The sequence below is a fragment of the Coregonus clupeaformis genome, chromosome 20 (genome assembly GCF_020615455.1).
Source record: "Coregonus clupeaformis isolate EN_2021a chromosome 20, ASM2061545v1, whole genome shotgun sequence".
NCBI classification, from domain to species: domain Eukaryota; kingdom Metazoa; phylum Chordata; class Actinopteri; order Salmoniformes; family Salmonidae; genus Coregonus; species Coregonus clupeaformis.
The window spans coordinates 18,805,212-18,829,524 of NC_059211.1; the positions used below are offsets into that span (position 1 = coordinate 18,805,212).

The 24,313-nt window shown below is 43.1% G+C and overlaps 1 protein-coding gene across 3 annotated transcripts; it reads left to right on the forward strand.

Annotated features, from left to right (window-relative positions):
* Positions 1-569: 569 nt before the first annotated feature.
* LOC121533651 (amyloid-beta A4 precursor protein-binding family A member 1-like) lies at positions 570-9,500 on the forward strand. Of its 3 annotated transcripts, none has more exons than XM_041839776.2 (11): positions 570-632; positions 1,941-3,021; positions 3,158-3,188; positions 3,268-3,413; positions 3,715-3,801; positions 4,375-4,563; positions 5,098-5,277; positions 5,574-5,786; positions 6,419-6,538; positions 8,867-9,007; positions 9,175-9,500. In XM_041839776.2, the coding sequence occupies exons 2-11, from the start codon at positions 1,942-1,944 to the stop codon at positions 9,244-9,246; spliced, it is 2,259 nt and encodes a 752-aa protein (XP_041695710.2). In that variant the 5' UTR covers positions 570-632; position 1,941; the 3' UTR covers positions 9,247-9,500. The 3 variants fall into 3 exon arrangements, with proteins under 3 accessions (XP_041695710.2, XP_041695709.2, XP_041695708.2); XM_041839775.2 differs by lacking the exon at positions 570-632 and adding an exon at positions 826-1,092; XM_041839774.2 differs by lacking the exon at positions 570-632 and having other exon boundaries at positions 1,918-3,021.
* Positions 9,501-24,313: the final 14,813 nt, after the last annotated feature.

The following is a 24,313-nucleotide window of genomic DNA, read 5'->3' on the forward strand; positions in this document are numbered from 1 at the left end:
CAACATGGTATCTGAACTTCGTTGTCCGTCAAATGCACACCTTTATGGCTGTGTTATATCCTTCCTGGAACAATTAATGATGAATCCTAGCCTTGTGCCATGGAGAAATATCCAGCGGAACAAAACCATCGGCAGATAGCTACACTGCTGCCATAAAGGGACGCACCTGATTGGCAATGCCGTTCAGATATCCTGTGGCCCCATGTCTGAAACTAAAACACCCTACAACATCAAGCTGCCAGGCAGTAATTACGCTAGCTTTCACCAGGTCAGTCTATTTCAAGGAATTGGAGGACTACCAGATAAAGTGGCCACTCATTTTATTTTATTTTGTACTCCAGCCACACAGGGTGCAATTGGAGAAATGGAAACAGCGCCAACAAAATGTTTTATTATCTTACTTAAAGTCCACTGTAATATAGAATAACCAATTATATTAACCCATATTTTAAGCTGGCATAATATGTGCATCGTATGGTACGCAATTGTCATCACACTGGATTAATGATCTACTAAAAAAACATGTGAAGGTGTTTGTGTATGCATTCTTTGACAATTTAACATTTCCTAAACAGCACCACTCTGCAGACTCTGCAGTCTCACTCTACCCGGTGATATCAAAGTAATTTTTGGTAAGTCGCGAAAATGAAATAAAATATTTGGTATAATTTTGATTTTGGAAGATTAAATAAGTGTGCTTCAAACTGTTTGCTTTGAATGATTTGTAGCTATCGTCTCTATCTGTGCATGAGAGTGCATCCGACTCCAGAAAACACGCGATACCGTAAAGTGGTGTGCATTCTCGCACCAAAATTCAGGCGGAAACTGAAGAGCGGATGGGTTGAGTCGGCGGCGTTTTGCGAGTGTCGGCTTGACCGCAATGAAACTACAGGATTTTATGTATCATAAACACGATATGAGCGTCCAGCTAATTGACTCACCAAAAAGCTGTTACATTTGTAGCTATTACTATTAAGACAATGCTACATTGCTGACTTCTCTGTTTTGTTGCGGAGTTCCCAACCACGTAAACTTCATCCGTGACAGTTAAATTCAAACAGTTGTCAGTCATCGGATCCAGAATTTAACCGGGTGAGCATCTGCATCATGTCAGTTATGTTGGTAATGCCAATATTGCCCTCAATGGCTCGTAGTTGGCAAACCAGCAGGAATATAGCTTATTTAGGGACGCTTCTTGGCTGTAAATTAGCTGTAAATTAGCTGAGTAGCCATAGGTAGCTAAGCTAGCTAGCTAGCTAGCTAGCAAATTAGCTCTGGTGATCCAGGCTGCAATGACAATCGCGCTAACGTTACTGTAATTTAGCAGCACTGCCAGCATATGATATGTGTTTTGTCTGTAATTATATTCAGTAGATTGGAGTCTTGTATTTATTTGTAAGTGTTGAGTAGCTCACCATGATCATAATCACTTATACAATGTTTTGATTATGCTATTTTTATATTGGTTGCAGCTCTATTACTGGTCATTTTGTTGCAGATGTTTCAAATGTTATTATACACATAATAGCCTACTATAATAGCATACAAATAAACCATACCATATTGTCATAGGCTAAATACACAAAGGGGACTTTCTATGGTGGTGACACACATGACAATGACATGTACTTTGAGCCTGAGGCAATACCACTGCTATCTTGATGGACATAGGTCAATGAAGAGACTAAAAAAGAGTGGAGGTTGCTCTCATTATTCCCCTGCACAAGAAATGGCGAATGCAAAAGCATTTGTAATTTTGTCATTTTAATGTGTGGGTTTTAAAACGGTCTGCTTACACAGTGAAAAAAATAAAAACTTCAGACAGTTACCCCTATAAATTGCAGAAACACCCTACTAGGCATTGAAAGGGGCTTGTATGTGTAGTCTCCATCATGTCAACCTGGTGATGTACTGCCTATGACCCATGCTCTTATCCACAGAATGGAGGCAGATAATTGCCCTGCTGGAAACAAGGAGAAACAAACAATTTCCTCACCTTCAGCTCAACAGGAGAACACTGCTTGTGGTGGACCTGCTGTAGGTGAGCCAGACAGCCAAAGCCAGTCCTCTAGAGCTGCTTCCAAGGCTTCCTACCCTGAATCGGAGGACCTGGACTCCTTTAACCTGATAGAGCCCCCTCCTCTGGACTGGAGGTCAGATGACTCTAGTGAAGCAGGTTCAGTGGAAGAGATGGATGACCCCAGCTTCCCTCCCTCCTCGGTGCCTGTGGACAGTTCAGAGGACGGACTAGGTGAGTCCCTGCCTCCAAAGGACAGACTAGGTGAGACCCTATCTGCAGGGGACGAACTAGGTGACTCCCTACCCCCCTTGGACAACAGTGACACTGCAGCTTCTTCTGTGGTAGTTAGCCAGGAGGAGCTAATCGACTATGCTGCTGAGGATAACACCGCAACCGAACAGGTTCTGGATCCTAGCGAAGAGGGAGGAGAGGTGGGGGATGAGGTGGAGGAGAAGGTTGAGATCAGGAGACCAGGTGACGAAGACCACACTCGGATCCACCACCTGCTAAACCGACTCCAGGTCATCAGAGAAAGCCCTCTCCCCGGGGACTCAACCTCTGACCCTACACCATCAGCATTCTCTGAGACCTCTGAATTTGAGCCTCCGGGCCAATCTCGGTTGACGGACATCAGCTCATTGCTACCAGACCCAGAGCAGAACCCGAAACAGGCCTCGGGGCTGCTTTTCTCAGAGAGTCACCAGAGAGACCTATTAGGGCTGCTGAAGTGTACAGAGATAGGGGCTCCCCAGCCCAGTTCATCTGACATCCAGGTTCCTCCTCACATGGCCCGGAGAGGGGAGATGGACGCGGTGGTGTCGGTCTCCTACAACCAGGAGGATGGCGAAAGGTTCTGGGACCACTTTGGGAACGGCGAGCGGCTGCGACACAGGGATGACTCCGTGGACTCTTTCCCGGAGGACGAGGTCCCAGAGCCCGTATGGATGAAGTTAGGGGAGGAGGCTCCGGAGGAGGTAGACTCCGCAGAGAACAGTCAGCGGGTAAGTTTCACATGCTAAAATATGGTTATCAATGATTAATGGTGGTGTTATTAGTGTGTCTTATTTTGCTGATGATTGGTTCTAATGAGCTGTGTCTTTCACTTTGTTCAATAATCATTGACCTCTTCACTTACAGGGCACAGAGGACCGCCCAGCCTATAAAGATGGTAATCTCAATTTAGGCTGTATGTAAAACTTCTGCTTCTTTCATTGGACTAAATAATAATAGTAATACGTTTCTGTCAGTGCCTGGCCCCTGTGACCCAGATGACCTCCTGGATGGGGTTATATTTGGGGCCAAGTACCTGGGCTCTACCCAGCTCAAGTCTGACAAGAACCCGTCCACCATTGCTCGAATGAAACAGGCCCAGGAGGCTGTGGATAGGATCAAAGTGAGTTTGCATTTTACATTGTAGTCATTTAGGATTATTTAAGATTCTATTTGAAGAGGTAGGTTTTCAGATGTTATGGAAGATGGACTGGGACTGTACTGACATTAGGGGGAAGCTTGTTCCATCCTTGGGATGCCAGGACAGAGAAGAGCTTTGACTGGGATAAGCGCGTAACTGGCCTCTCGTAAGAATGGGAGGGCCAATAGACCAGAGGTGGCAGAATGGCTCAGACCATTCTGCTAAAAAGGGGTGATCTGCTTTAGATTGTATCATCAAAAGGTTTGCTCTTGTCTTTCTCCAGGCCCCAGAGGGAGAGTCTCAGCCTATGACCGAGGTGGATCTCTTCATCTCCACTCAGCGCATCAAAGTCCTCAGCACAGACACACAGGTAGGTAACTGCTACAATTGACACAATCAGCCGTGCATGACATGGTTTGAATGGATGACAAAGTAGTTGAAGGTCATTCCTTGAATAGCAGTGTCTCTAATTTAAGTCAAACTCGTCCTGTACAGTTGAATAGTAAAGAGATTCAAAGTGGGTCAGTTTGTGTCAGCTTGCTCCCTTCTGCATGGCTGGCTGCTTCTAGATATATAGTGGGTGCTGTTAGGCTGTGTTCACAAAGGCAGCCCAATTCTAGTATTTTTTCCACTAATTGGTATTTTGACCAATTACATCAGATATTTTCATATCAGATCTTTTTCAGAGCTGATCTGATTGGACAAAAGACTGATAAGTGAAAACATATATCAGAATTGGGCTGCCTGTGTAAATGTAGCCTTAGACTAACCTGGCCCTCTTTGTTGTTAGACCTAGTGGGAATGGGTCCATCATGGATTTTTTTCACATTCATTTACAAAAATCATTGCCTCTGTACCATTCAAGTGTTAGTTAACTTACATGAAAGTGTTAGTACATGTTTCCACACATTCATCCCTCCTGTTCCTCCTGTTCCACCTATAGGAGACCATGATGGACCACCCTCTCCAGATGATCTCCTACATCGCAGACATCGGCAGCATCGTGGTCCTGATGGCCCGCAGGAAGCCGGCCGGGGGGCGTAAGGGCCAGGAGGGGAACCCTGCTGGGGCCAACTCCCCCAGGCCACAGAAAAAGTGCTGCATGATCTGCCATGTGTTCAACTCTGACGATGTGAGTCAGCCAAGCAGAAACCATACAACATTATGTCCAATTGGTTTTCTGTGTTTTTTGTTTTGTTGTTGAAAATAATCAGATTGGGTTGAACTGTTTTTTTTATTGTTATTTTTTTTATTCCCAGTGCCTGTCTTTTTCTACAGTACTTGAGCCAACAGTACTTGCCAAAGCAACTAGGTAGCCCAGCTTTGTTGATTACAGAAACAAACAGCCTGGCACCAAGGTGACTTTTACATGCCAGGAGTTGCTAAACAGGAGGAAATTAGCAGTTCATTACTGTTACAGTTAGGTTAAGGTTTGGGATAGATTATGGTTAGGGTTAATATTAGGATTGAGGTAAACCATAGAAAACAATCGGCCATATCTTGATGGTTAGCCACAGCCTATTTTGACTACTTGAAATGCTCTGTGAGATTATGAGGAGGAACAGGATTGCCATACTGTTGTATGAAAAGGATTATCATACTCTTACCTGCCAGGCTGGGACATGTTTGAACATGCCCACTGACTCACTGTGTCTCCTGCATGCAGGCCCAAGTGATTGCTCAGGCGATTGGCCAGGCCTTTGGTGTGGCCTACCAGCAGTTCCTCCACGCCAACGGCATCAAGGCCAGTGAGCTGAGGCCCAGCGAGTACAGTGACTACCTGGGGACACAGGAGCACTACAATGGAGACCTGGTGCACTTCTCGGATTCAGATAACATCAGAGAGGTACAGAAACCCCTCAGCATTTCAGCACCATGTTGTTATTACCAGCCAGGGTTTCCTTTTGAGTGTAGGCCTGCAAACGCAGTATTCCTCCTACCTTTAGCCTAGATAAGCGTCTATTTTTACTTTTGATCGAAAAAACATTTTAAAACGGAGTGAGGTACTACCTGAACTTTTCCAATAAGAACGTCATTTTTTTGTTTTCAATTGCAAAATGTTTTGCTACGGCGTTTCCCTACTGAACACCACCCATGAAATCCCTCTTTCTCTTAAACCATCTCCCTACTGTCTGTGTCCAGGTGTCCATCTCCAAGGCTCCCGGGGAGATAGTGGGGGTGGCTGTGGTAGAGTCGGGCTGGGGCTCTATCCTGCCCACGGTGGTGGTGGCCAACCTGCTCCACGGTGCTCCTGCAGAACGCTGCGGGGCCCTCAGCATAGGAGACCGCATCATGTCAGTCAATGGCACTAGCCTGGTGGGCCTCCCCATAGCCACCTGCCAGAGTATAATACGGGTAAGAGTGTCTGTGCCTGTTTAATTTGTTCCTGTGAGCTGTCTCACAGGGATGTAGCTCAGTTGGTAGAGCATGGCGTTTGCAACGCCAGGGTTGTGGGTTCGATTCCCACGGGGGGCCAGTATGAAATATAAATACAAATACAAATAATAATAATAATAATGTATGCACTCACTAACTGTAAGTCGCTCTGGATAAGAGCGTCTGCTAAATGACTAAAATGTAAATGTAAACGTCTCGGTTGTGTAGTTCCTAGAATGTACACTAGATGGTTCTGTATTGCTGAAGTCATAGAGATTGATGCGGGTGATATGTAGAGAGGGAGAAGAATTGGTAGAAATGGTTGCTTTCTAGGTATGATTTCGGCATGAGGTTGGACCTGATGGCAGGTTGTTGCATTTTGTCACCTAATGTTGTTTTGTTAAATGTATTCCATGCACATGCAGGGACACTCACACAATACTCCTGTCATTCTGTGAATGTCTTTCATTATCTAAGAAGCACAGAATGCAGTTAGTGAACAGATACTTTAAGGTGACATAGACATTTATGGTTGCAGACATTTACTGTATGTTTGCAGACATCTCTCCAGTATTTGTATGATGTATTTTCCACTTTTGTTTTTGTAAAAGGATTTTAAAAAACAAGCAGAGGTGAAGCTCAGTATCGTCCACTGCCCTCCCGTCACCATGGCAATTATCAAGCGACCGGACCCAACATTTCAGTTGGGCTTCAGTGTGGAGGACGGGATTGTAAGTGACAGTTGCTTTATTATTTTACTCTACAAACTTGTATGGATACAACTGCCAGACAGAATCCCCAAATAGGATCCAACATTCTGTCACAACTTCCTCCGAAGCTGCCTCCACTCCTTGTTCGGGCAGGCTTCGGCGTTCGTCGTCACCGGCCTACTAGCCACTGCCGCTCCATATCTCAGCATTCCATTTGTCTTGTCTTGTCAATTTCACACACCTGGTTCATATCCTTTCATTAGTACATGTACAGTGAGGGAAAAAAGTATTTGATCCCCTGCTGATTTTGTACGTTTGCCCACTGACACAGACATGATCAGTCTATAATTTTAATGGTAGGTTTATTTGAACAGTGAGAGACAGAATAACAACAAAAAAATCCAGAAAAACGCATGTCAAAAATGTTATAAATTGATTTGCATTTTAATGATGGAAATAAGTATTTGACCCCTCTGCAAAACATAACTTAGTACTTGGTGGAAAAACCCTTGTTGGCAATCAGAGGTCAGACGTTTCTTCTAGTTGGCCACCAGGTTTGCACACATCTCAGGAGGGATTTTGTCCCACTCCTCTTTGCAGATCTTCTTCAAGTCATTAAGGTTTTGAGGCTGACGTTTGGCAACTCGAACCTTCAGCTCCCTCCACAGATTTTCTATGGGATTAAGGTCTGGAGACTGGCTAGGCCACTCCAGGACCTTAATGTGCTTCTTCTTGAGCCACTCCTTTGTTGCCTTGGCCGTGTGTTTTGGGTCATTGTCATGCTGGAATACCCATCCACGACCCATTTTCAATGCCCTGGCTGAGGGAAGGAGGTTCTCACCCAAGATTTGACGGTACATGGCCCCGTCCATCGTCCCTTTGATGCGGTGAAGTTGTCCTGTCCCCTTAGCAGAAAAACACCCCCAAAGCATAATGTTTCCACCTCCATGTTTGACGGTGGGGATGGTGTTCTTGGGGTCATAGGCAGCATTCCTCCTCCTCCGAACACGGCGAGTTGAGTTGATGCCAAAGAGCTCGATTTTGGTCTCATCTGACCACAACACTTTCACCCAGTTCTCCTCTGAATCATTCAGATGTTCATTGGCAAATTTCAGACAGGCATGTATATGTGCTTTCTTGAGCAGGGGGACCTTGCAGGCGCTGCAGGATTTCAGTCCTTCACGGCGTAGTGTGTTACCAATTGTTTTCTTGGTGACTATGGTCCCAGCTGCCTTGAGATCATTGACAAGATCCTCTCGTGTAGTTCTGGGCTGATTCCTCACCGTTCTCATGATCATTGCAACTCCACGAGGTGAGATTTTGCATGGAGCCTCAGGCCGAGGGAGATTGACAGTTATTTTGTGTTTCTTCCATTTGCGAATAATCGCACCAACTGTTGTCACCTACTCACCAAGCTGCTTGGCGATGGTCTTGTAGCCCAATCCAGCCTTGTGTAGGTCTACAATCTTGTCCCTGACATCCTTGGAGAGCTCTTTGGTCTTGGCCATGGTGGAGAGTTTGGAATCCGATTGATTGATTGCTTCTGTGGACAGGTGTCTTTTATACAGGTAACACGCTGAGATTAGGAGCACTCCCTTTAAGAGTGTGCTCCTAATCTCAGCTCGTTACCTGTATAAAAGACACCTGGGAGCCAGAAATCTTTCTGATTGAGAGGGGGTCAAATACTTATTTCCCTCATTAAAATGCAAATCAATTTATAACATTTTTGACATGCGTTTTTCTGGATTTTTTTGTTGTTATTCTGTCTCTCACTGATCAAATAAACCTACCATTAAAATTATAGACTGATCATTTCTTTGTCATTTTTCCCTCACTGTATAAGTGTTCCCTCTGCCCCCTTGTCCTTGTGGGTGATTGTTATTTGTGAGTTGAGTGTAGCTCGGTTGAGCTACCCGTACCTTGTATTTCCGGGGATATTGTTCCCCGTGTGCCTGTATTTTGTTGACGCTATCCAGCGTAACTGTGTCCTACGGAATAAACTCTGTATTCAGTGATTTACCCTCCTGCGCTTGACTCCTTCAAATCACATTCTCACACATTCAGGTTATTCATGTTTTATTTTTGTCCCACATAGTGAGTAGTATTCATTTGAGGTTATTTTCGTTTATCACCGCGAACATGGTCTGGAATAAAGATAAAGTTAATCTTAAATTGATGTGGTCTGAGACAGCATTTTAGACGGAATAGTACGTGTACAACGTCCATTTTAGGAACTCTATAGTTGTCATGCTAAAATTGTCAATTGTCCACTTTCACTCACCTCAAAACTCTCACTTATCTTTTAATCTGTATTTTTCTATCTTTCTCATCCCCTGTTGCCTTGAACAGATCTGCAGTCTGATGCGTGGAGGGATCGCGGAGAGAGGGGGCATCCGGGTCGGGCACCGCATCATTGAAATCAATGGGCAGAGTGTGGTAGCCACTCCTCACGAGAAGATCATCCACATTTTGACTAACGCAGTCGGGGAGGTGAGCGAGGAATTCAACCCCAACTCAGAAGCACTAGATTTCACACTGACTTTAATTTCATGAATCCTACTTTCTCTATGTTGACAGAACATTAATCAATAAGTAAATTAATTGGTCAAAGAAATATTAGCATTGTCATTCATAGCTGTGTTCATCCTTCTGAGCAGATTCACTTGAAGACCATGCCAGCCTCTACATATCGCCTTCTAACGGGACAAGAAACCCCAGTATTTCTCTGAGAGAATGGAGGAGAGAATGCTGCTGCTTCTCTCAGAAGCAAACAAGGAAGAATACAATTTTGAAGCTATACACATGCACACTCGCAGCCTCAAATTGGACTATGCAATTGTACTGTATCACCTGGCTATTGATACACCACTGAACATAATGGGGTTATCCACCTGTACAGAATATTTTATGATGTATGTTGGAATATCATGATAATACAGCAAATGTTTTCAAAGATAGAACTGTTAATAAAACTTTATATTTATGAGATGTTTAAAGCAGATAACTGAGATCGGCAATAGGAAATGTTAGGTTATTTTACTACTATACTAATTATCTTTCTGCAATTAATGACTTCCACCACCACTCTTTAGTTGCCGATGTGCCTCAGCTCAGTGGAACTTGAGTTCATGGAGAGGAGCCTTATTTAAGAAAGATGGTCCATATCTCTAGTCATTACGTGCTTCCCACCTCTAGACAATGTCATTGAGTAACATGCACATCAACAGGCTACTACTACATCAGTGTTACATTGTTATTAAAATGAATCTCCAAACAGTGTACTATTAATATGCTGAAAGATTTTGCATTGTGCATGCCATTCCCTAGTGTTCCCATTTCAGTGCCTGGAAGAATTCAGAACTTAGTTCTGTATTTGCAGAATCAAAGGTAACTTAGTGTTCAAGAGATATACACGGCCCCGTGTAGCTCAGTTGGTAGAGCATGGCGCTTGCAACGCCAGGGTTGTGGGTTCGATTCCCACGGGGGGCCAGTATGACAATGTATGCACTCACTAACTGTAAGTCGCTCTGGATAAGAGCGTCTGCTAAATGACAAAAAATGTAAATGTACACTGAGTTTACAAAACATTAAGGACATCTGCTCATTCCATGACATAGACTGACCAGATGGATCCAGGTGAAAGCTATGACCGCTTATTGACGTCGCTTGTTATATCGACTTCAATCAGTGTAGATGAAGGGGAGGAGACACGTTAAAGAAGGATTATAAACCTTGAGACATGGATTGTGTATGTGTGCCATTCAGAGGGTGAATGGGCAAGACAAAATATTTAAGTGCCTTTGAACGGGGAAAGGTAGTAGGTGCTAGGCGCACTGGTTTGTGTCAAGAACTGCAACGCTGCTGGGTTTTTCACGCTCAAACAGCTTTTCCATGTGTATCAAGAATGGTCCACCACCAAAGGACATCCAGCCCAACTTGACACAACTGTGGGAAGCATTTGAGTCAACATGGGCCAACATCCATGTGGAACGCTTTCGATACCTTGTAGAGTCCATGCCCCAACAAATGAAGGCTGTTCTGAGGGCAAAAGGGGGTGCAACTCAATATTAGGAAGTTGTTCTTAATGTTTTGTACACTCAGTGTATATTTTTAATGACTGCAGTTTTGTATGTTTATTAAAATGATCTATCGCAAGCAATTGGCATTTGTTTTTCAATTTGATTGATTATGGACTGGGGACGTGTGACTAAACCCTGTATTGTAGGCTGTTGTTCTGATGGTATTGTGTGATATGTTATGTCCTTGTTCTACCTCCAAAGTTTAATATTTGATCCGATAATGGAAAAAAGGTACAAAAAAAAAGGTAGAATATAACCCTGTGACAATATTGATATCTTAGAATGCACATAAATGGGAGTAGCTGTATGGTGGTGCATTCTCTGCAATGTATGGATCTTAATTTTTAGGAGTTTCAGGCCTGACCCTACAGTGACAGGGTGGCAATGGCGTCTTGCGCCCTACATCATTTCTGTGATGGGGATATGGCCCGGCCACATTAGCCGCCACAGGTGAGTACCTAGGGTCATGTATTAAGGGCACACCATAGCAAATGTTTCGAAACGTTGTGCAACGGAAAACAAATGATCTTGATGAATATTTAATCACTCCACTATTGAAATCAGTTGTATACTGCAGTGCCACTTATTCTTTTGCATACACAATTCCTGTTGAATGTTGTGTGCATGCAATATGTCATGCAGAATGTTTTATATTTTTGAAAGGAAAGCGTCTACAAAAAACTAAGAAATGTGGGTTTACTTATTATATTGTTTTATTCTACATAAATAAATGGAACACTAAAATAACACATCCTAGATCTGAATGAATGAAATAATCTTATTAAATACTTATTTCTTTACATAGTTGAATGTGCTGACAACAAAATCACACAAAAATTATCAAATTTATCAACCCATGGAGGTCTGGATTTGGAGTCACCCTCAAAATTAAACACACTACAGGCTGATCCAACTTTGATGTAATGTCCTTAAAACAAGTCAAAATGAGGCTCAGTAGTGTGTGTGGCCTCCACGTGCCTGTATGACCTCCCTACAACGCCTGGGCATGCTTCTGATGAGGTGGCGGATGGTCTCCTGAGGGATCTCCTCCCAGACCTGGACTAAAGCATCCGCCAACTCCTGGACAGTCTGTGGTGCAACGTGGCGTTGGCGGATGGAGCGAGACATGATGTCCAAGATGTGCTCAATTGGATTCAGGTCTGGGGAACGGGCGGGCCAGTCCATAGCATCAATGCCTTCCTCTTGCAGGAACTGCTGACACACTCCAGCCACATGAGGTCTAGCATTGTCTTGCATTAGGAGGAACCCAGGGCCAACCGCACCAGCATATGGTCTCACAAGGGGTCTGAGGATCTCATCTCGGTACCTAATGGCAGTCAGGCTACCTCTGGCGAGCACATGGAGGGCTGTGCGGCCCCCCAAAGAAATGCCACCCCACACCATGACTGACCCATCGCCAAACCGGTCATGCTGGAGGATGTTGCAGGCAGCAGAACGTTCTCCACGGCGTCTCCAGACTCTGTCACGTCTGTCACATGTGCTCAGTGTAAACCTGCTTTCATCTGTGAAGAGCACAGGGCGCCAGTGGCGAATTTGCCAATCTTGGTGTTCTCTGGCAAATGCCAAACGTCCTGCACGGTGTTGGGCTGTAAGCACAACCCCCACCTGTGGACGTCGGGCCCTAATACCACCCTCATGGAGTCTGTTTCTGACCGTTTGAGCAGACACATGCACATTTGTGGCCTGCTGGAGGTCATTTTGCAGGGCTCTGGCAGTGCTCCTCCTGCTCCTCCTTGCACAAAGGCGGAGGTAGCAGTCCTGCTGCTGGGTTGTTGCCCTCCTACGGCCTCCTCCACGTCTCCTGATGTACTGGCCTGTCTCCTGGTAGTGCCTCCGTGCTCTGGACACTACGCTGACAGACACAGCAAACCTTCTTGCCACAGCTCGCATTGATGTGCCATCCTGGATGAGCTGCACTACCTGAGCCACTTGTGTGGGTTGTAGACTCTGTCTCATGCTACCACTAGAGTGAAAGCACCGCCAGCATTCAAAAGTGACCAAAACATCAGCCCGGAAGCATAGGAACTGAGAAGTGGTCTGTGGTCACCACCTGCAAAACCAGTCCTTTATTGGGGGTGTCTTGCTAATTGCCTATAATTTCCACCTGTTGTCAATTCCATTTGCACAACAGCATGTGAAATGTATTGTCAATCAGTGTTGCTTCCTAAGTGGACAGTTTGATTTCACAGAAGTGTGATTGACTTGGAGTTACATTGTGTTGTTTAAGTGTTCCCTTTATTTTTTTGAGCAGTGTATTATAACCTCGGTACTTTTTTCTGTTAGTATGTAGTAGTAGTAGTCGACCTTGTTTAACACTGTACCTCTCATACTTCTGGCCAATAAGCTTAGTTTGTGTACCAAAATAGAGGTAGACTTGACAGTGTTTCAACAAATCAGATAGGAAATGGGTTTCTGTGACCCTGTCATAATCATCTTTTAGCCAATCAACATCTCCAATAACAAACACTTGAAATGGAAAGTTTAAGTCAACGAGTTACCGAAATGACTTATTTGGGACTGTTTCACTGATAAATAGGCATATTTTCATTGATGCAAAAGGTGAGCATATTACATTTTTAGTCCAGCATGCCTCTCAGCTGCATTTGCTAATTTAATCAGTAATACTGCGTAGGCTGTTTTATCTCACACACGTTAGCATCACTTTGGGACGAGAGGACTGGGTAGGTGCATGTTCAATTGTTATATGGTATACATTTTTATAGCTATGATAACATGTCATGTATCATATTAATTATTTGTCTGTTTTCATAGTTTTATTGTATACACATTTTAAAGTGACCTCGATAGTTGTATGGCTTGTGTAACAATTTTGCTGACTTGTTTGAACACTGGTTTTGTTCTTTTTCAAATGTAATTTAGTTCTAATTTGATTAATGAATACCTTTTATTTTATTAATGAACATGTTAGGTTTGCGTTTCTTGAGTGATAGCTGAATAGCATTTTCTGGTATGGCATGTTGTTTTCATACTTTCTCTTTCATATTTTACATTTTAGTCATTTAGCAGACGCTCCAGTGACTTACATTAGTGAGTGCATACATTTTGGTACTTTTTTTTCGTACAGGTTCCCCGTGGGAATCGAACCCACAACCCTGGCGTTGCAAGAGCCATGCTTTACCAATTGAGCCACACGGACCATCTTTCTCAGTGTTGTACCCCAAATTGTGTGAAATGTTGAGAACTATGTGGTCATACTTAATGTCATGAAATGTAGTAATGTCCCTTTTATTCATTTTAAGGTGCAGCATTAATATTTTATTTGAGCCCAGGTCAGTTGATATGCTCAATGGGGGGAGACCAGGTAGGACTTGAGTAGGCCTATTTGTCTTCCTCCCACGACATTCATCCAGGCCCCACCTGGGTTCTCAACTGAATTGTGTTCACTACAGTCATTTCAGTGGCTGACATCAGCCTCACCATTTTGATCTGATTGTTGTGTAGAGAGATTAAGAGAAAATTTAATTATTTCATATTGTGATGTAGTATTAATTTATTTGCAAATTATGGTAATGAGCATGTTATAAAGGCTTACTGCAGATAAAGTGTTAGTTGTTGTACAAAGATGAATACACAGACAATGGCTTGGCACTAGGGATGGCCTATGCAATTTCCTAAATTAAATATGCAAGTGAAATCAGTTGTGTCTTCACCGATGAATTAATTTAGGTGAAAACAATGCTGTTTATAAATAATTGATCGTTTGTGGAAGCATTTGTTGAGCAAAAGTTAATATTGAAATCTCATAATCACGTAAGCCAATTGGGATAATGAGGATTGCAGGATCAACATGGGGGGAGTCCAGAGAAAATGAACGTCCTCCTCCGTGACATGATGGCATAGTACCCTCATCTTCATGCTTTTTCATTCATGTGATTGTGTTTTTGTTAATATTTCTCCTCTCCCGTATTAGATAACCTTACTCTCAAAGTTTTCCAATTGTAGCTTCACTAAACCCATCTGTAAAGTACAAAGGTGTGTCGTGGAAATTCTACACAAGGGCACTCGAAGTCAATCTTAAATGAATCATTGTTTATGAACAGTTAACTGGAGAGGTTCCAACAAACTGGATGCACCATAGTACACATCTGTCAGGAGCTCTCTCGGGGCAGTCCCGTTAGATGTGTTATATACTGGTTACAGACACGTTACATAGGCATAGTTCATAGTGTTGGTTCCGGCATGTGTCAGGCACCGTCTCCTATCTTAATTTATAGAACATATTCTGGGCGTTCTGCCAGATGGTCCCAAGGAGGGGGTCATGTCGCCCCCCCTCATATCGTTACCAAGCACAGGCAGGAACCAAGGATTATTTATGACACTAAGACAAGATTAACATTTTCAAGGCTGTCTCTTCACAAGATAACATTTTCCATCACAGGTGTATTAAAAGAGCTTGTTTATTTTCTGGATTAAGTTGGCCTGACGTGATCTACTGGTGTCGTCAGCTGCCTTTAGGGAAGTAGGACTTATAGGACAGTGTGCTCCCGTCTGCACCTGAATTATCCATATACTTTGGCATTAAGATCAGTTGAAATAACTAATATCCCGATTTTTCTGCTTGTTTGACATTTCCAAGTGGAGGTGCCAGCACCGCTGTTGTGTAGTTCATTATCTTTGGTCAGATTCTTTTTTGGGGTCAGAACAAAGGTAAGTAACTCTGCTCTCCCTCATGTTTTGATCCTATAGTGATGCACAATGGGCTGGTAGCACCTTTCAGCACAACATGGGATTGGGGACTCTGCTATTGCTCCTACTCTGGAAGAAGTTCACTTACCGCAGGAGGAACAAGGTGGGAACTGAACAGGGACATGTTATGTGGTGTAGCAGTAGTTGGCCCTACATCACATTAACAGACAACTTGGATATAAAGAGCCAACATTTCTCTTTATACAAATGATCTTATGTATTCTGTTTCTGATTCTAACGTTACTGAACATGTCCCCTTTCATCATTAATTAAATGTATATCCATGCTGTAGCCTAATGAATAAATTAAGCCTTTATAGCAATTAGGCTACACTAGCCACTATGAGCCCAATGTGTGTATGATGATGATGTCTTCCATTTCCCTTCCTCCAGATCCAGTTGATTATCGAGCTGGTCTGGCCTCTGTTCCTGATCCTGTTCCTCATCCTCATCTCAGTGCGTCGCTCTCATCCTCCCTACAAACAGAGCCAATGTGAGTGCCCATCATTCAGTCTTCTCTTGACGGTGCTGCTCCAGTGTAAACTGCCTACCAGCTCTGCTGTAACACACAGGTTAAACGCTCCCTCTCCCCCTTCTGAAATTTCCAGCCAACCACATAAGCTGGTTAGGTAAGAGTGATTCTGGGTGCAACCTGTTATGCTCTTCATCTTTGTCTTATTTAAGGACTCTTGTCATGCAGTGGTTCAATCACACAGTCATAATATTGTATGTATTTCAGGTCGATCTCAGTGTTTACATTTGACTCCATGGTTCATTACATTTACATTTACATTTTAGTCATTTAGCAGACGCTCTTATCCAGAGTGACTTACAGGAGCAATTAGGGTTAAGTGCCTTGCTCAAGGGCACATCGACAGATTTTTCACCTAGTCTGCTCGGGGATTAGAACCAGCGACCTTTCGGTTACTGGCACAACGATCTTAACCACTAAGCTACCTGCCGCCCCGTTCATGTCAGTGAGAGTGTGTAGACTCTGGTTTCAGGCCAATCCTTGTCTCCCTAGGCAAACTGGTTGCCTCCCACATTACAATGCTCTGATTGACATTTCCGAGACTAGGCCAATCCCTCTGTGTTGAAAGGAAAGTGATTATTACACACATTCAAATATAGCACAGGAACCGGGCATTAGTTCACCATGTTGAGATGTTTTGCATGTCTCAGGACAATCCCTCAGCTAGCACATATACAGTGCATTCGGAAAGTATTCAGACCCCTTCACTTTTCCCAAATTTTGTTACGTTACAGCCTTATTCTAAAACAGATTTTTTTTATTTTATTCCCTCATCAATCTACATACAATACCCCATAATGACAAGGCGAAAACATTTTTTTGGACATTTCTGCCAATGTATAAAAAACAAACAAACAAAAAAAACGTATTTACAGAAGTATTCAGACCCTTTGCTATGAGACTCGAAATTGAGCTCAGGTGCATCCTGTTTCCATTGATCATCGGTGAGATGTTTCTACAACTTGATTGGAGTCCACCTGTGGTAAATTCAATGTATTGGACATGATTTGAGTGGCGCAGTGGTCTAAGGCACTGCATCGCAGTGCTAACTGTGCCACTAGAGATCCTGGTTCGAATCCAGGCTCTGTCGCAGCCGGCCGCGACCGGGAGACTCATGGGCGGCGCACAATTGGCCCAGCGTCGTCCAGGGTAGGCGAGGGAATGGCCGGCAGGGATGTAGCTCAGTTGATAGAGCATGGCGTTTGCAACGCCAGGGTTGTGGGTTTGATTCCCACGGGGGGCCAGTATAAAAAATAAATAAAAAAATGTATTCACTAACTGTAAGTCGCTCTGGATAAGAGCGTCTGCTAAATGACTAAAATGTAAATTTGGAAAGGCAGACACCTGTCAATATAAGGTCCCACAGTTGACAGTGCATGTCAGAGCAAAAACCAAGCCATGAGGTCGAAGGAATTGTCCGTAGAGCTCCGAGACAGGATTGTGTCAAGGCAAAGATCTGTGGTAGGGCATGAAAAAATGTCTGCAGCATTGAAGGTCCCCAAGAACATAGTGGCCTCCATCATTCTTAAATGGAAGAAGTTTGGAACCACCAAATCTCTTCCTAGAGCTGGCCGCCTGGCCAAACTGAGAAAAAATCGGGGGAGAAGGGCCTTGGTCAGGGAGGTGATGTCAGCATACAAATACACAAACACAACACAATATGACATGCAACACATTTACATTTCCACATATTCAAAGTCTCTGCAGCCTACTCTCCGACCGTGTATTGTGCCTGCATCTGTCCTATGTCCCACTGTTCAGCAGCCTGAAGGCTGATGGAATGAAACTTGCCTTGCTCCTATTCTTTCTGTGGGACCCTTAATCAATCAAGCAAATGTATTTATAAAGCCCTTTTTACATCAGCAGTTGTCACAAAGTGCTTATACAGAAACCGAGCCTAAAACCATGCAAAGCAGATGTTGAAGCACAGCTCAAAACATTGAGCAAGATTGTGTGTGGGGTCCTCTATGATGCGTTTGGCCCTTTCCCTTGCCCTTTTATCATAGAGGCCCTGAAGCCAGTCCGCCTGAGGATATCCTTTTTAGCCAGTGACAGCCAACTGTACCAGGCCAGGAAACAGAAAGTCAGCACACTCTATATGGCAGGTGTAGTAGTTGTAGTAGAGTGTCCTGGTGTTGACATTAAGTTGTCTCAGGGACAGTCATTGCTGGCATTTTTTATTGATGTTCTGAGTGTTGGTATTTAAAGAGAGTGTGCTGTCCATGATGGTTCCCAGGTACTTAAAACTCCCCACTCTCTCTACCTCTTCACCAACCAGGACTAGGTGACTCATTGGGTCTGCCTTCCTCTGGAAGTTATTTTGTTTTGTTGATGACAGTGTTTGTGTGTGGACAAAGTACTTAATGGGTTGTTGTTGAACATCAGGGATTTGGGCCAGTTCTGTTTCAATGTGTTTTGATCAAGTGTTCTCAGTCAAATTATGTTATAAAATAAAAGTACATTATTTAGGGCATCAATTGTAATCAGAGAATGTCTAAAATGGTGGCAACTTTCCATATATCTTCTATATTTATTCAAACTGAACGTGAGTTGACGTCCAACCCTGCTGCACTTCACTGAGTTGTTTGATATGAAGCTTTAATTGTATAACAACCAATCCATAAAACCTGTTTATCTCTCCATCTCATTCTCCTGCAGACTCTCTCGACTCTAAGTGGACTCCCAGACAATATTGTCCTACAGTGGCAACCAGACAGCCTTCTCTGGCTTTCAGGACCACCTAGATACTATACAGAGACTTGGAGAGAGGCCAGGCGCCTGGCCAAGTATGTGGCAGTCTATTCAATGTATTTCACTAGATGGTAGTTGTGTAGTTGAGTTTGGTATGTCCAGTTACGTGTTTATGTAATTGTTGTCCTATCGAAGTGCATGAAATGAAGAATAAACTTACGACGTACTAAAATATTCAGCCACTCTTGATGGGAAATGGAATGCTCTATACTATAACAAAGGATCACATATTATGTCTGCTAAGCTCTTTTACAGTTTAATTCTACCTGCTTATTATTGTCTTCCAAGAATCAGCTACTGTACTGTATGAATTAATCCAAAGACAACGAGAAAGGCTTACTTCAAAAGACTGAATTGACCTGTACTTACATAGGGCTTGGGATAATATATGTGTACTTGAGATGGTGAATACGGATCAGAGTATTCAAGTCTGTAAATTCTCTTTGTTGATTGTCTCAAACAAGTGCCAAGTATGAATGGTGTCATGGGTCTGTCTGCGCTATTTGTTGTTGTCCTGATTCACGTTTTTTGTTTACATCAATACCTGAGAGCCAATAAGACCTTCTCCAACTTCCTCCTGACCAATGGCAGCCTGTCTCCCTCTGCTCTAGAACAGCTGTTGAGGGCTCGCCTGAACTTTCAGGTGGTAAGCACTGCAGTAAACCCCTCCATGACACCACCATCAACCACTGTAACACACATTGACTCCCAGTCAGGCTAAAAGTAGCTCATGAGCTCAACCAAGGGAGTATGTGATAACTGTGATCTCATGGTTTAAATGTGTGTTTTGCACAGTAAAACCGTCCAATTGAATCAGCGGTTAACTTGAACCTGGCTATATACACAATTACAACTACACTCTTAGAAAAAAGGGTTCCAAAAGGTTCCTTCGGCTGTCCCCATAGGAGAACTCTTTGAATAACCCTTTTGGGTTCCATGTAGAATCCTCTGTAGAAAGAGTTCTACCTGGAACCAAAAGGGTTCTGCTTGCAACCAAAAAGGGTTATCCTATGGGGACAGCCGAAGAACCCTTTAAGGTTCTACATAGCACCTTTTTTTTCTAAGAGTATATGAACAAAAAATTCATACCACTTGTTTTACATCATATGTGTCTATGGGCATCTTCTTGACCTTATGTATCTCTCTGTAGGTGTCTCTGGCAGGCACTGGGGTGATGCTGAAGGATATTGTGTGCAATGACACTGTGCTGAGCCAGTTCCTCACTGTGGATGGAGAAGACTCTATGGCTGAGCTGCAGAGCCAGTTCTGTGCCATCCCAGCCGACACCTTGTAGCAAGCAGAGCAGCTCTTCCTCTCCCAGCTGGACTTCAGCAAGTTCTTCACGGTCAGTTGCGCTCACACACTCTGTCAGTGGCTGTTCATGTTGTTGTGAAAGGAAAAATAAATTGTTGTCCTATCGAAGTGCATGAAATGAAGAATAAACTTACGACGTACAAAAATATTCAGCCACTCTTGATGGGAAATGGAATGCTCTATACTATAACAAAGGATCACATATTATGTCCGCTTTTACAGTTTAATTCTACCTGCTTATTATTGTCTTCCAAGAATCAGCTACTGTACTGTATGAATTAACTACTGTGTCATGCTCTTAGCTGTGAACAAGATAAGAGCATCTGTCTTTCATCCACTACACAAAACACTATTCAGTTACAGGGGCTCCATTGAAGCTCTAACAAAAATATGTACTCAACACAGTAGGAGTGGAAATGAATAGTCTGGCCTACATAGTCCACTAAATGCTAAAATGGTGGCAACTTTCCATATACAGTGGGGAAAAAAAGTATTTAGTTAGCCACCAATTGTGCAAGTTCTCCCACTTAAAAAGATGAGAGAGGCCTGTAATTTTCATCATAGGTACACGTCAACTATGACAGACAAAATGAGAAAAAAAAATCCAGAAAATCACATTGTAGGATTTTTAATGAATTTATTTGCAAATTATGGTGGAAAATAAGTATTTGGTCAATAACAAAAGTTTATCAATACTTTGTTATATACCCTTTGTTGGCAATGACACAGGTCAAACGTTTTCTGTAAGTCTTCACAAGGTTTTCACACACTGTTGCTGGTATTTTGGCCCATTCCTCCATGCAGATCTCCTCTAGAGCAGTGATGTTTTGGTGCTGTCGCTGGGCAACACAGACTTTCAACTCCCTCCAAAGATTTTCTATGGGGTTGAGATCTGGAGACTGGCTAGGCCACTCCAGGACCTTGAAATGCTTCTTACGAAGCCACTCCTTCGTTGCCCGGGCGGTGTGTTTGGGATCATTGTCATGCTGAAAGACCCAGCCACGTTTCATCTTCAATGCCCTTGCTGATGGAAGGAGGTTTTCACTCAAAATCTCACGTTACATGGCCCCATTCATTCTTTCCTTTACACGGATCAGTCGTCCTGGTCCCTTTGCAGAAAAACAGCCCCAAAGCATGATGTTTTCACCCCCATGCTTCACAGTAGGTATGGTGTTCTTTGGATGCAACTCAGCATTCTTTGTCCTCCAAACACGACGAGTTGAGTTTTTACCAAAAAGTTCTATTTTGGTTTCATCTGACCATATGACATTTTCCCAATCCTCTTCTGGATGCACTCTAGCAAACTTCAGACGGGCCTGGACATGTACTGGCTTAAGCAGGGGGACACGTCTAGCACTGCAGGATTTGAGTCCCTGGCGGCGTAGTGTGTTACTGATGGTAGGCTTTGTTACTTTGGTCCCAGCTCTCTGCAGGTCATTCACTAGGTCCCCCCGTGTGGTTCTGGGATTTCTGCTCACCGTTCTTGTGATCATTTTGACCCCACGGGGTGAGATCTTGCAGGGAGCCCCAGATCGAGGGAGATTATCAGTGGTCTTGTATGTCTTCCATTTCCTAATAATTGCTCCCACAGTTGATTTCTTCAAACCAAGCTGCTTACCTATTGCAGATGCAGTCTTCCCAGCCTGGTGCAGGTCTACAATTTTGTTTCTGGTGTCCTTTGACAGCTCTTTGGTCTTGGCCATAGTGGAGTTTGGAGTGTGACTGTTTGAGGTTGTGGACAGGTGTCTTTTATACTGATAACAAGTTCAAACAGGTGCCATTAATACAGGTAACGAGTGGAGGACAGAGGAGCCTCTTAAAGAAGAAGTTACAGGTCTGTGAGAGCCAGAAATCTTGCTTCTTTGTAGGTGACCAAATACTTATTTTCCACCATAATTTGCAAATAAATTCATTAAAAATCCTACAATGTGATTTTCTGTAAAAAAAAATCTCAATTTGTCTGTCATAGTTGACGTGTACCTATGATGAAAATTACAGGCCTCTCTCATCTTTTTAAGTGGGAGAACTTGCACAATTGGTGGCTGACTAAATACTTTTTTTCCCCACTGTATCTTCTATATTTATTCAAACTGAACGTGAGTTGACGTCCAACCCTGCTGCACTTCACTGATTTGTTTGATATGAAGCTTTAATTTTATAACAACCAATCCATAAAACCTGCTTATCTCTCCATCTAATTCTCCTGCAGACTCTCTCGACTCTAAGTGGACTCCCAGACAATATTGTCCTACAGTGGCAACCAGACAGCCTTCTCTGGCTTTCAGGACCACCTAGATACTATACAGAGACTTGGAGAGAGGCCAGGCGCCTGGCCAAGTATGTGGCAGTCTATTCAATGTATTTCACTAGATGGTAGTTGTGTAGTTGAGTTTGGTATGTCCAGTTACGTGTTTATGTAATTGTTGTCCTATCGAAGTGCATGAAATGAAGAATAAACTTACGACGTACAAAAATATTCAGCCACTCTTGATGGGAAATGGAATGCTCTATACTATAACAAAGGATCACATATTATGTCTGCTAAGCTCTTTTACAGTTTAATTCTACCTGCTTATTATTGTCTTCCAAGAATCAGCTACTGTACTGTATGAATTAATCCAAAGACAACGAGAAAGGTTTACTTCAAAAGACTGAATTGACCTGTACTTACATAGGGCTTGGGATAATATATGTGTACTTGAGATGGTGAATACGGATCCGAGTATTCCAGTCTGTAAATTCTCTTTGTTGATTGTCTCAAACAAGTGCCAAGTATGAATGGTGTCATGGGTCTGTCTGTGCTATTTGTTGTTGTCCTGATTCACGTTTTTTGTTTACATTAATACCTGAGAGCCAATAAGACCTTCTCCAACTTCCTCCTGACCAATGGCAGCCTGTCTCCCTCTGCTCTAGAACAGCTGTTGAGGGCTCGCCTGAACTTTCAGGTGGTAAGCACTGCAGTAAACCCCTCCATGACACCACCATCAACCACTGTAACACACATTGACTCCCAGTCAGGCTAAAAGTAGCTCATGAGCTCAACCAAGGGAGTATGTGATAACTGTGATCTCATGGTTTAAATGTGTGTTTTGCACAGTAAAACCGTCCAATTGAATCAGCGGTTAACTTGAACCTGGCTATATACACAATTACAACTACACTCTTAGAAAAAAGGGTTCCAAAAGGTTCCTTCGGCTGTCCCCATAGGAGAACTCTTTGAATAACCCTTTTGGGTTCCATGTAGAATCCTCTGTAGAAAGAGTTCTACCTGGAACCAAAAGGGTTCTGCTTGCAACCAAAAAGGGTTCTCCTATGGGGACAACCGAAGAACCCTTTAAGGTTCTACATAGCAAAAAAAATTCTAAGAGTATATGAACAAAAAATTCATACCACTTGTTTTACATCATATGTGTCTATGGGCATCTTCTTGACCTTATGTATCTCTCTGTAGGTGTCTCTGGCAGGCACTGGGGTGATGCTGAAGGATATTGTGTGCAATGACACTGTGCTGAGCCAGTTCCTCACTGTGGATGGAGAAGACTCTATGGCTGAGCTGCAGAGCCAGTTCTGTGCCATCCCAGCCGACACCTTGTAGCAAGCAGAGCAGCTCTTCCTCTCCCAGCTGGACTTCAGCAAGTTCTTCACGGTCAGTTGCGCTCACACACTCTGTCAGTGGCTGTTCATGTTGTTGTGAAAGGAAAAATAAATTGTTGTCCTATCGAAGTGCATGAAATGAAGAATAAACTTACGACGTACTAAAATATTCAGCCACTCTTGATGGGAAATGGAATGCTCTATACTATAACAAAGGATCACATATTATGTCTGCTAAGCTCTTTTACAGTTTAATTCTACCTGCTTATTATTGTCTTCCAAGAATCAGCTACTGTACTGTATGAATTAACTACTGTGTCATGCTCTTAGCTGTGAACAAGATAAGAGCATCTGTCTTTCATCCACTACACAAAACACTATTCAGTTACAGGGGCTCCATTGAAGCTCTAACAAAAATATGTACTCAACACAGTAGGAGTGGAAATAAATAGTCTGGCCTACATAGTCCACTAAATGCTATGAGAATGTGGAGTATAAATTCTTGTTTAGTTTGGCCATCTACTTTTGGATTATATTATTATTTATTTATTTTCTCTGTTTTGATAGAATGAGCAGACCCTGGCTATATTTAGAAATGTTTAGGTGAGCACAACATGAATTTGTATTGGGGAACACAACTTTGTGAAGGCTGTTAGAAAGCTCATATACCATAGCATTTGTGCTAATGGGGCATTCCACTCCTAACACTAACATAGAATCTCACTGCACACAATAGCGTCTCCCATCTTCAGAGTCTCTAGATGGAAGCAATTGACAACAGATCAAGCTAAGCCTTAAA

Coding starts and splice junctions, on each gene's coding strand:
- LOC121533651 (XM_041839774.2), top strand. CDS start 1,918: ATGACCCATGCTCTTATCCACAGAATGGAGGCAGATAATTGCCCTGCT. Junction 3,414..3,714: donor AGGCTGTGGATAGGATCAAA/GTGAGTTTGCAT, acceptor GTCTTTCTCCAG/GCCCCAGAGGGAGAGTCTCA. Junction 9,008..9,174: donor TGACTAACGCAGTCGGGGAG/GTGAGCGAGGAA, acceptor CCTTCTGAGCAG/ATTCACTTGAAGACCATGCC.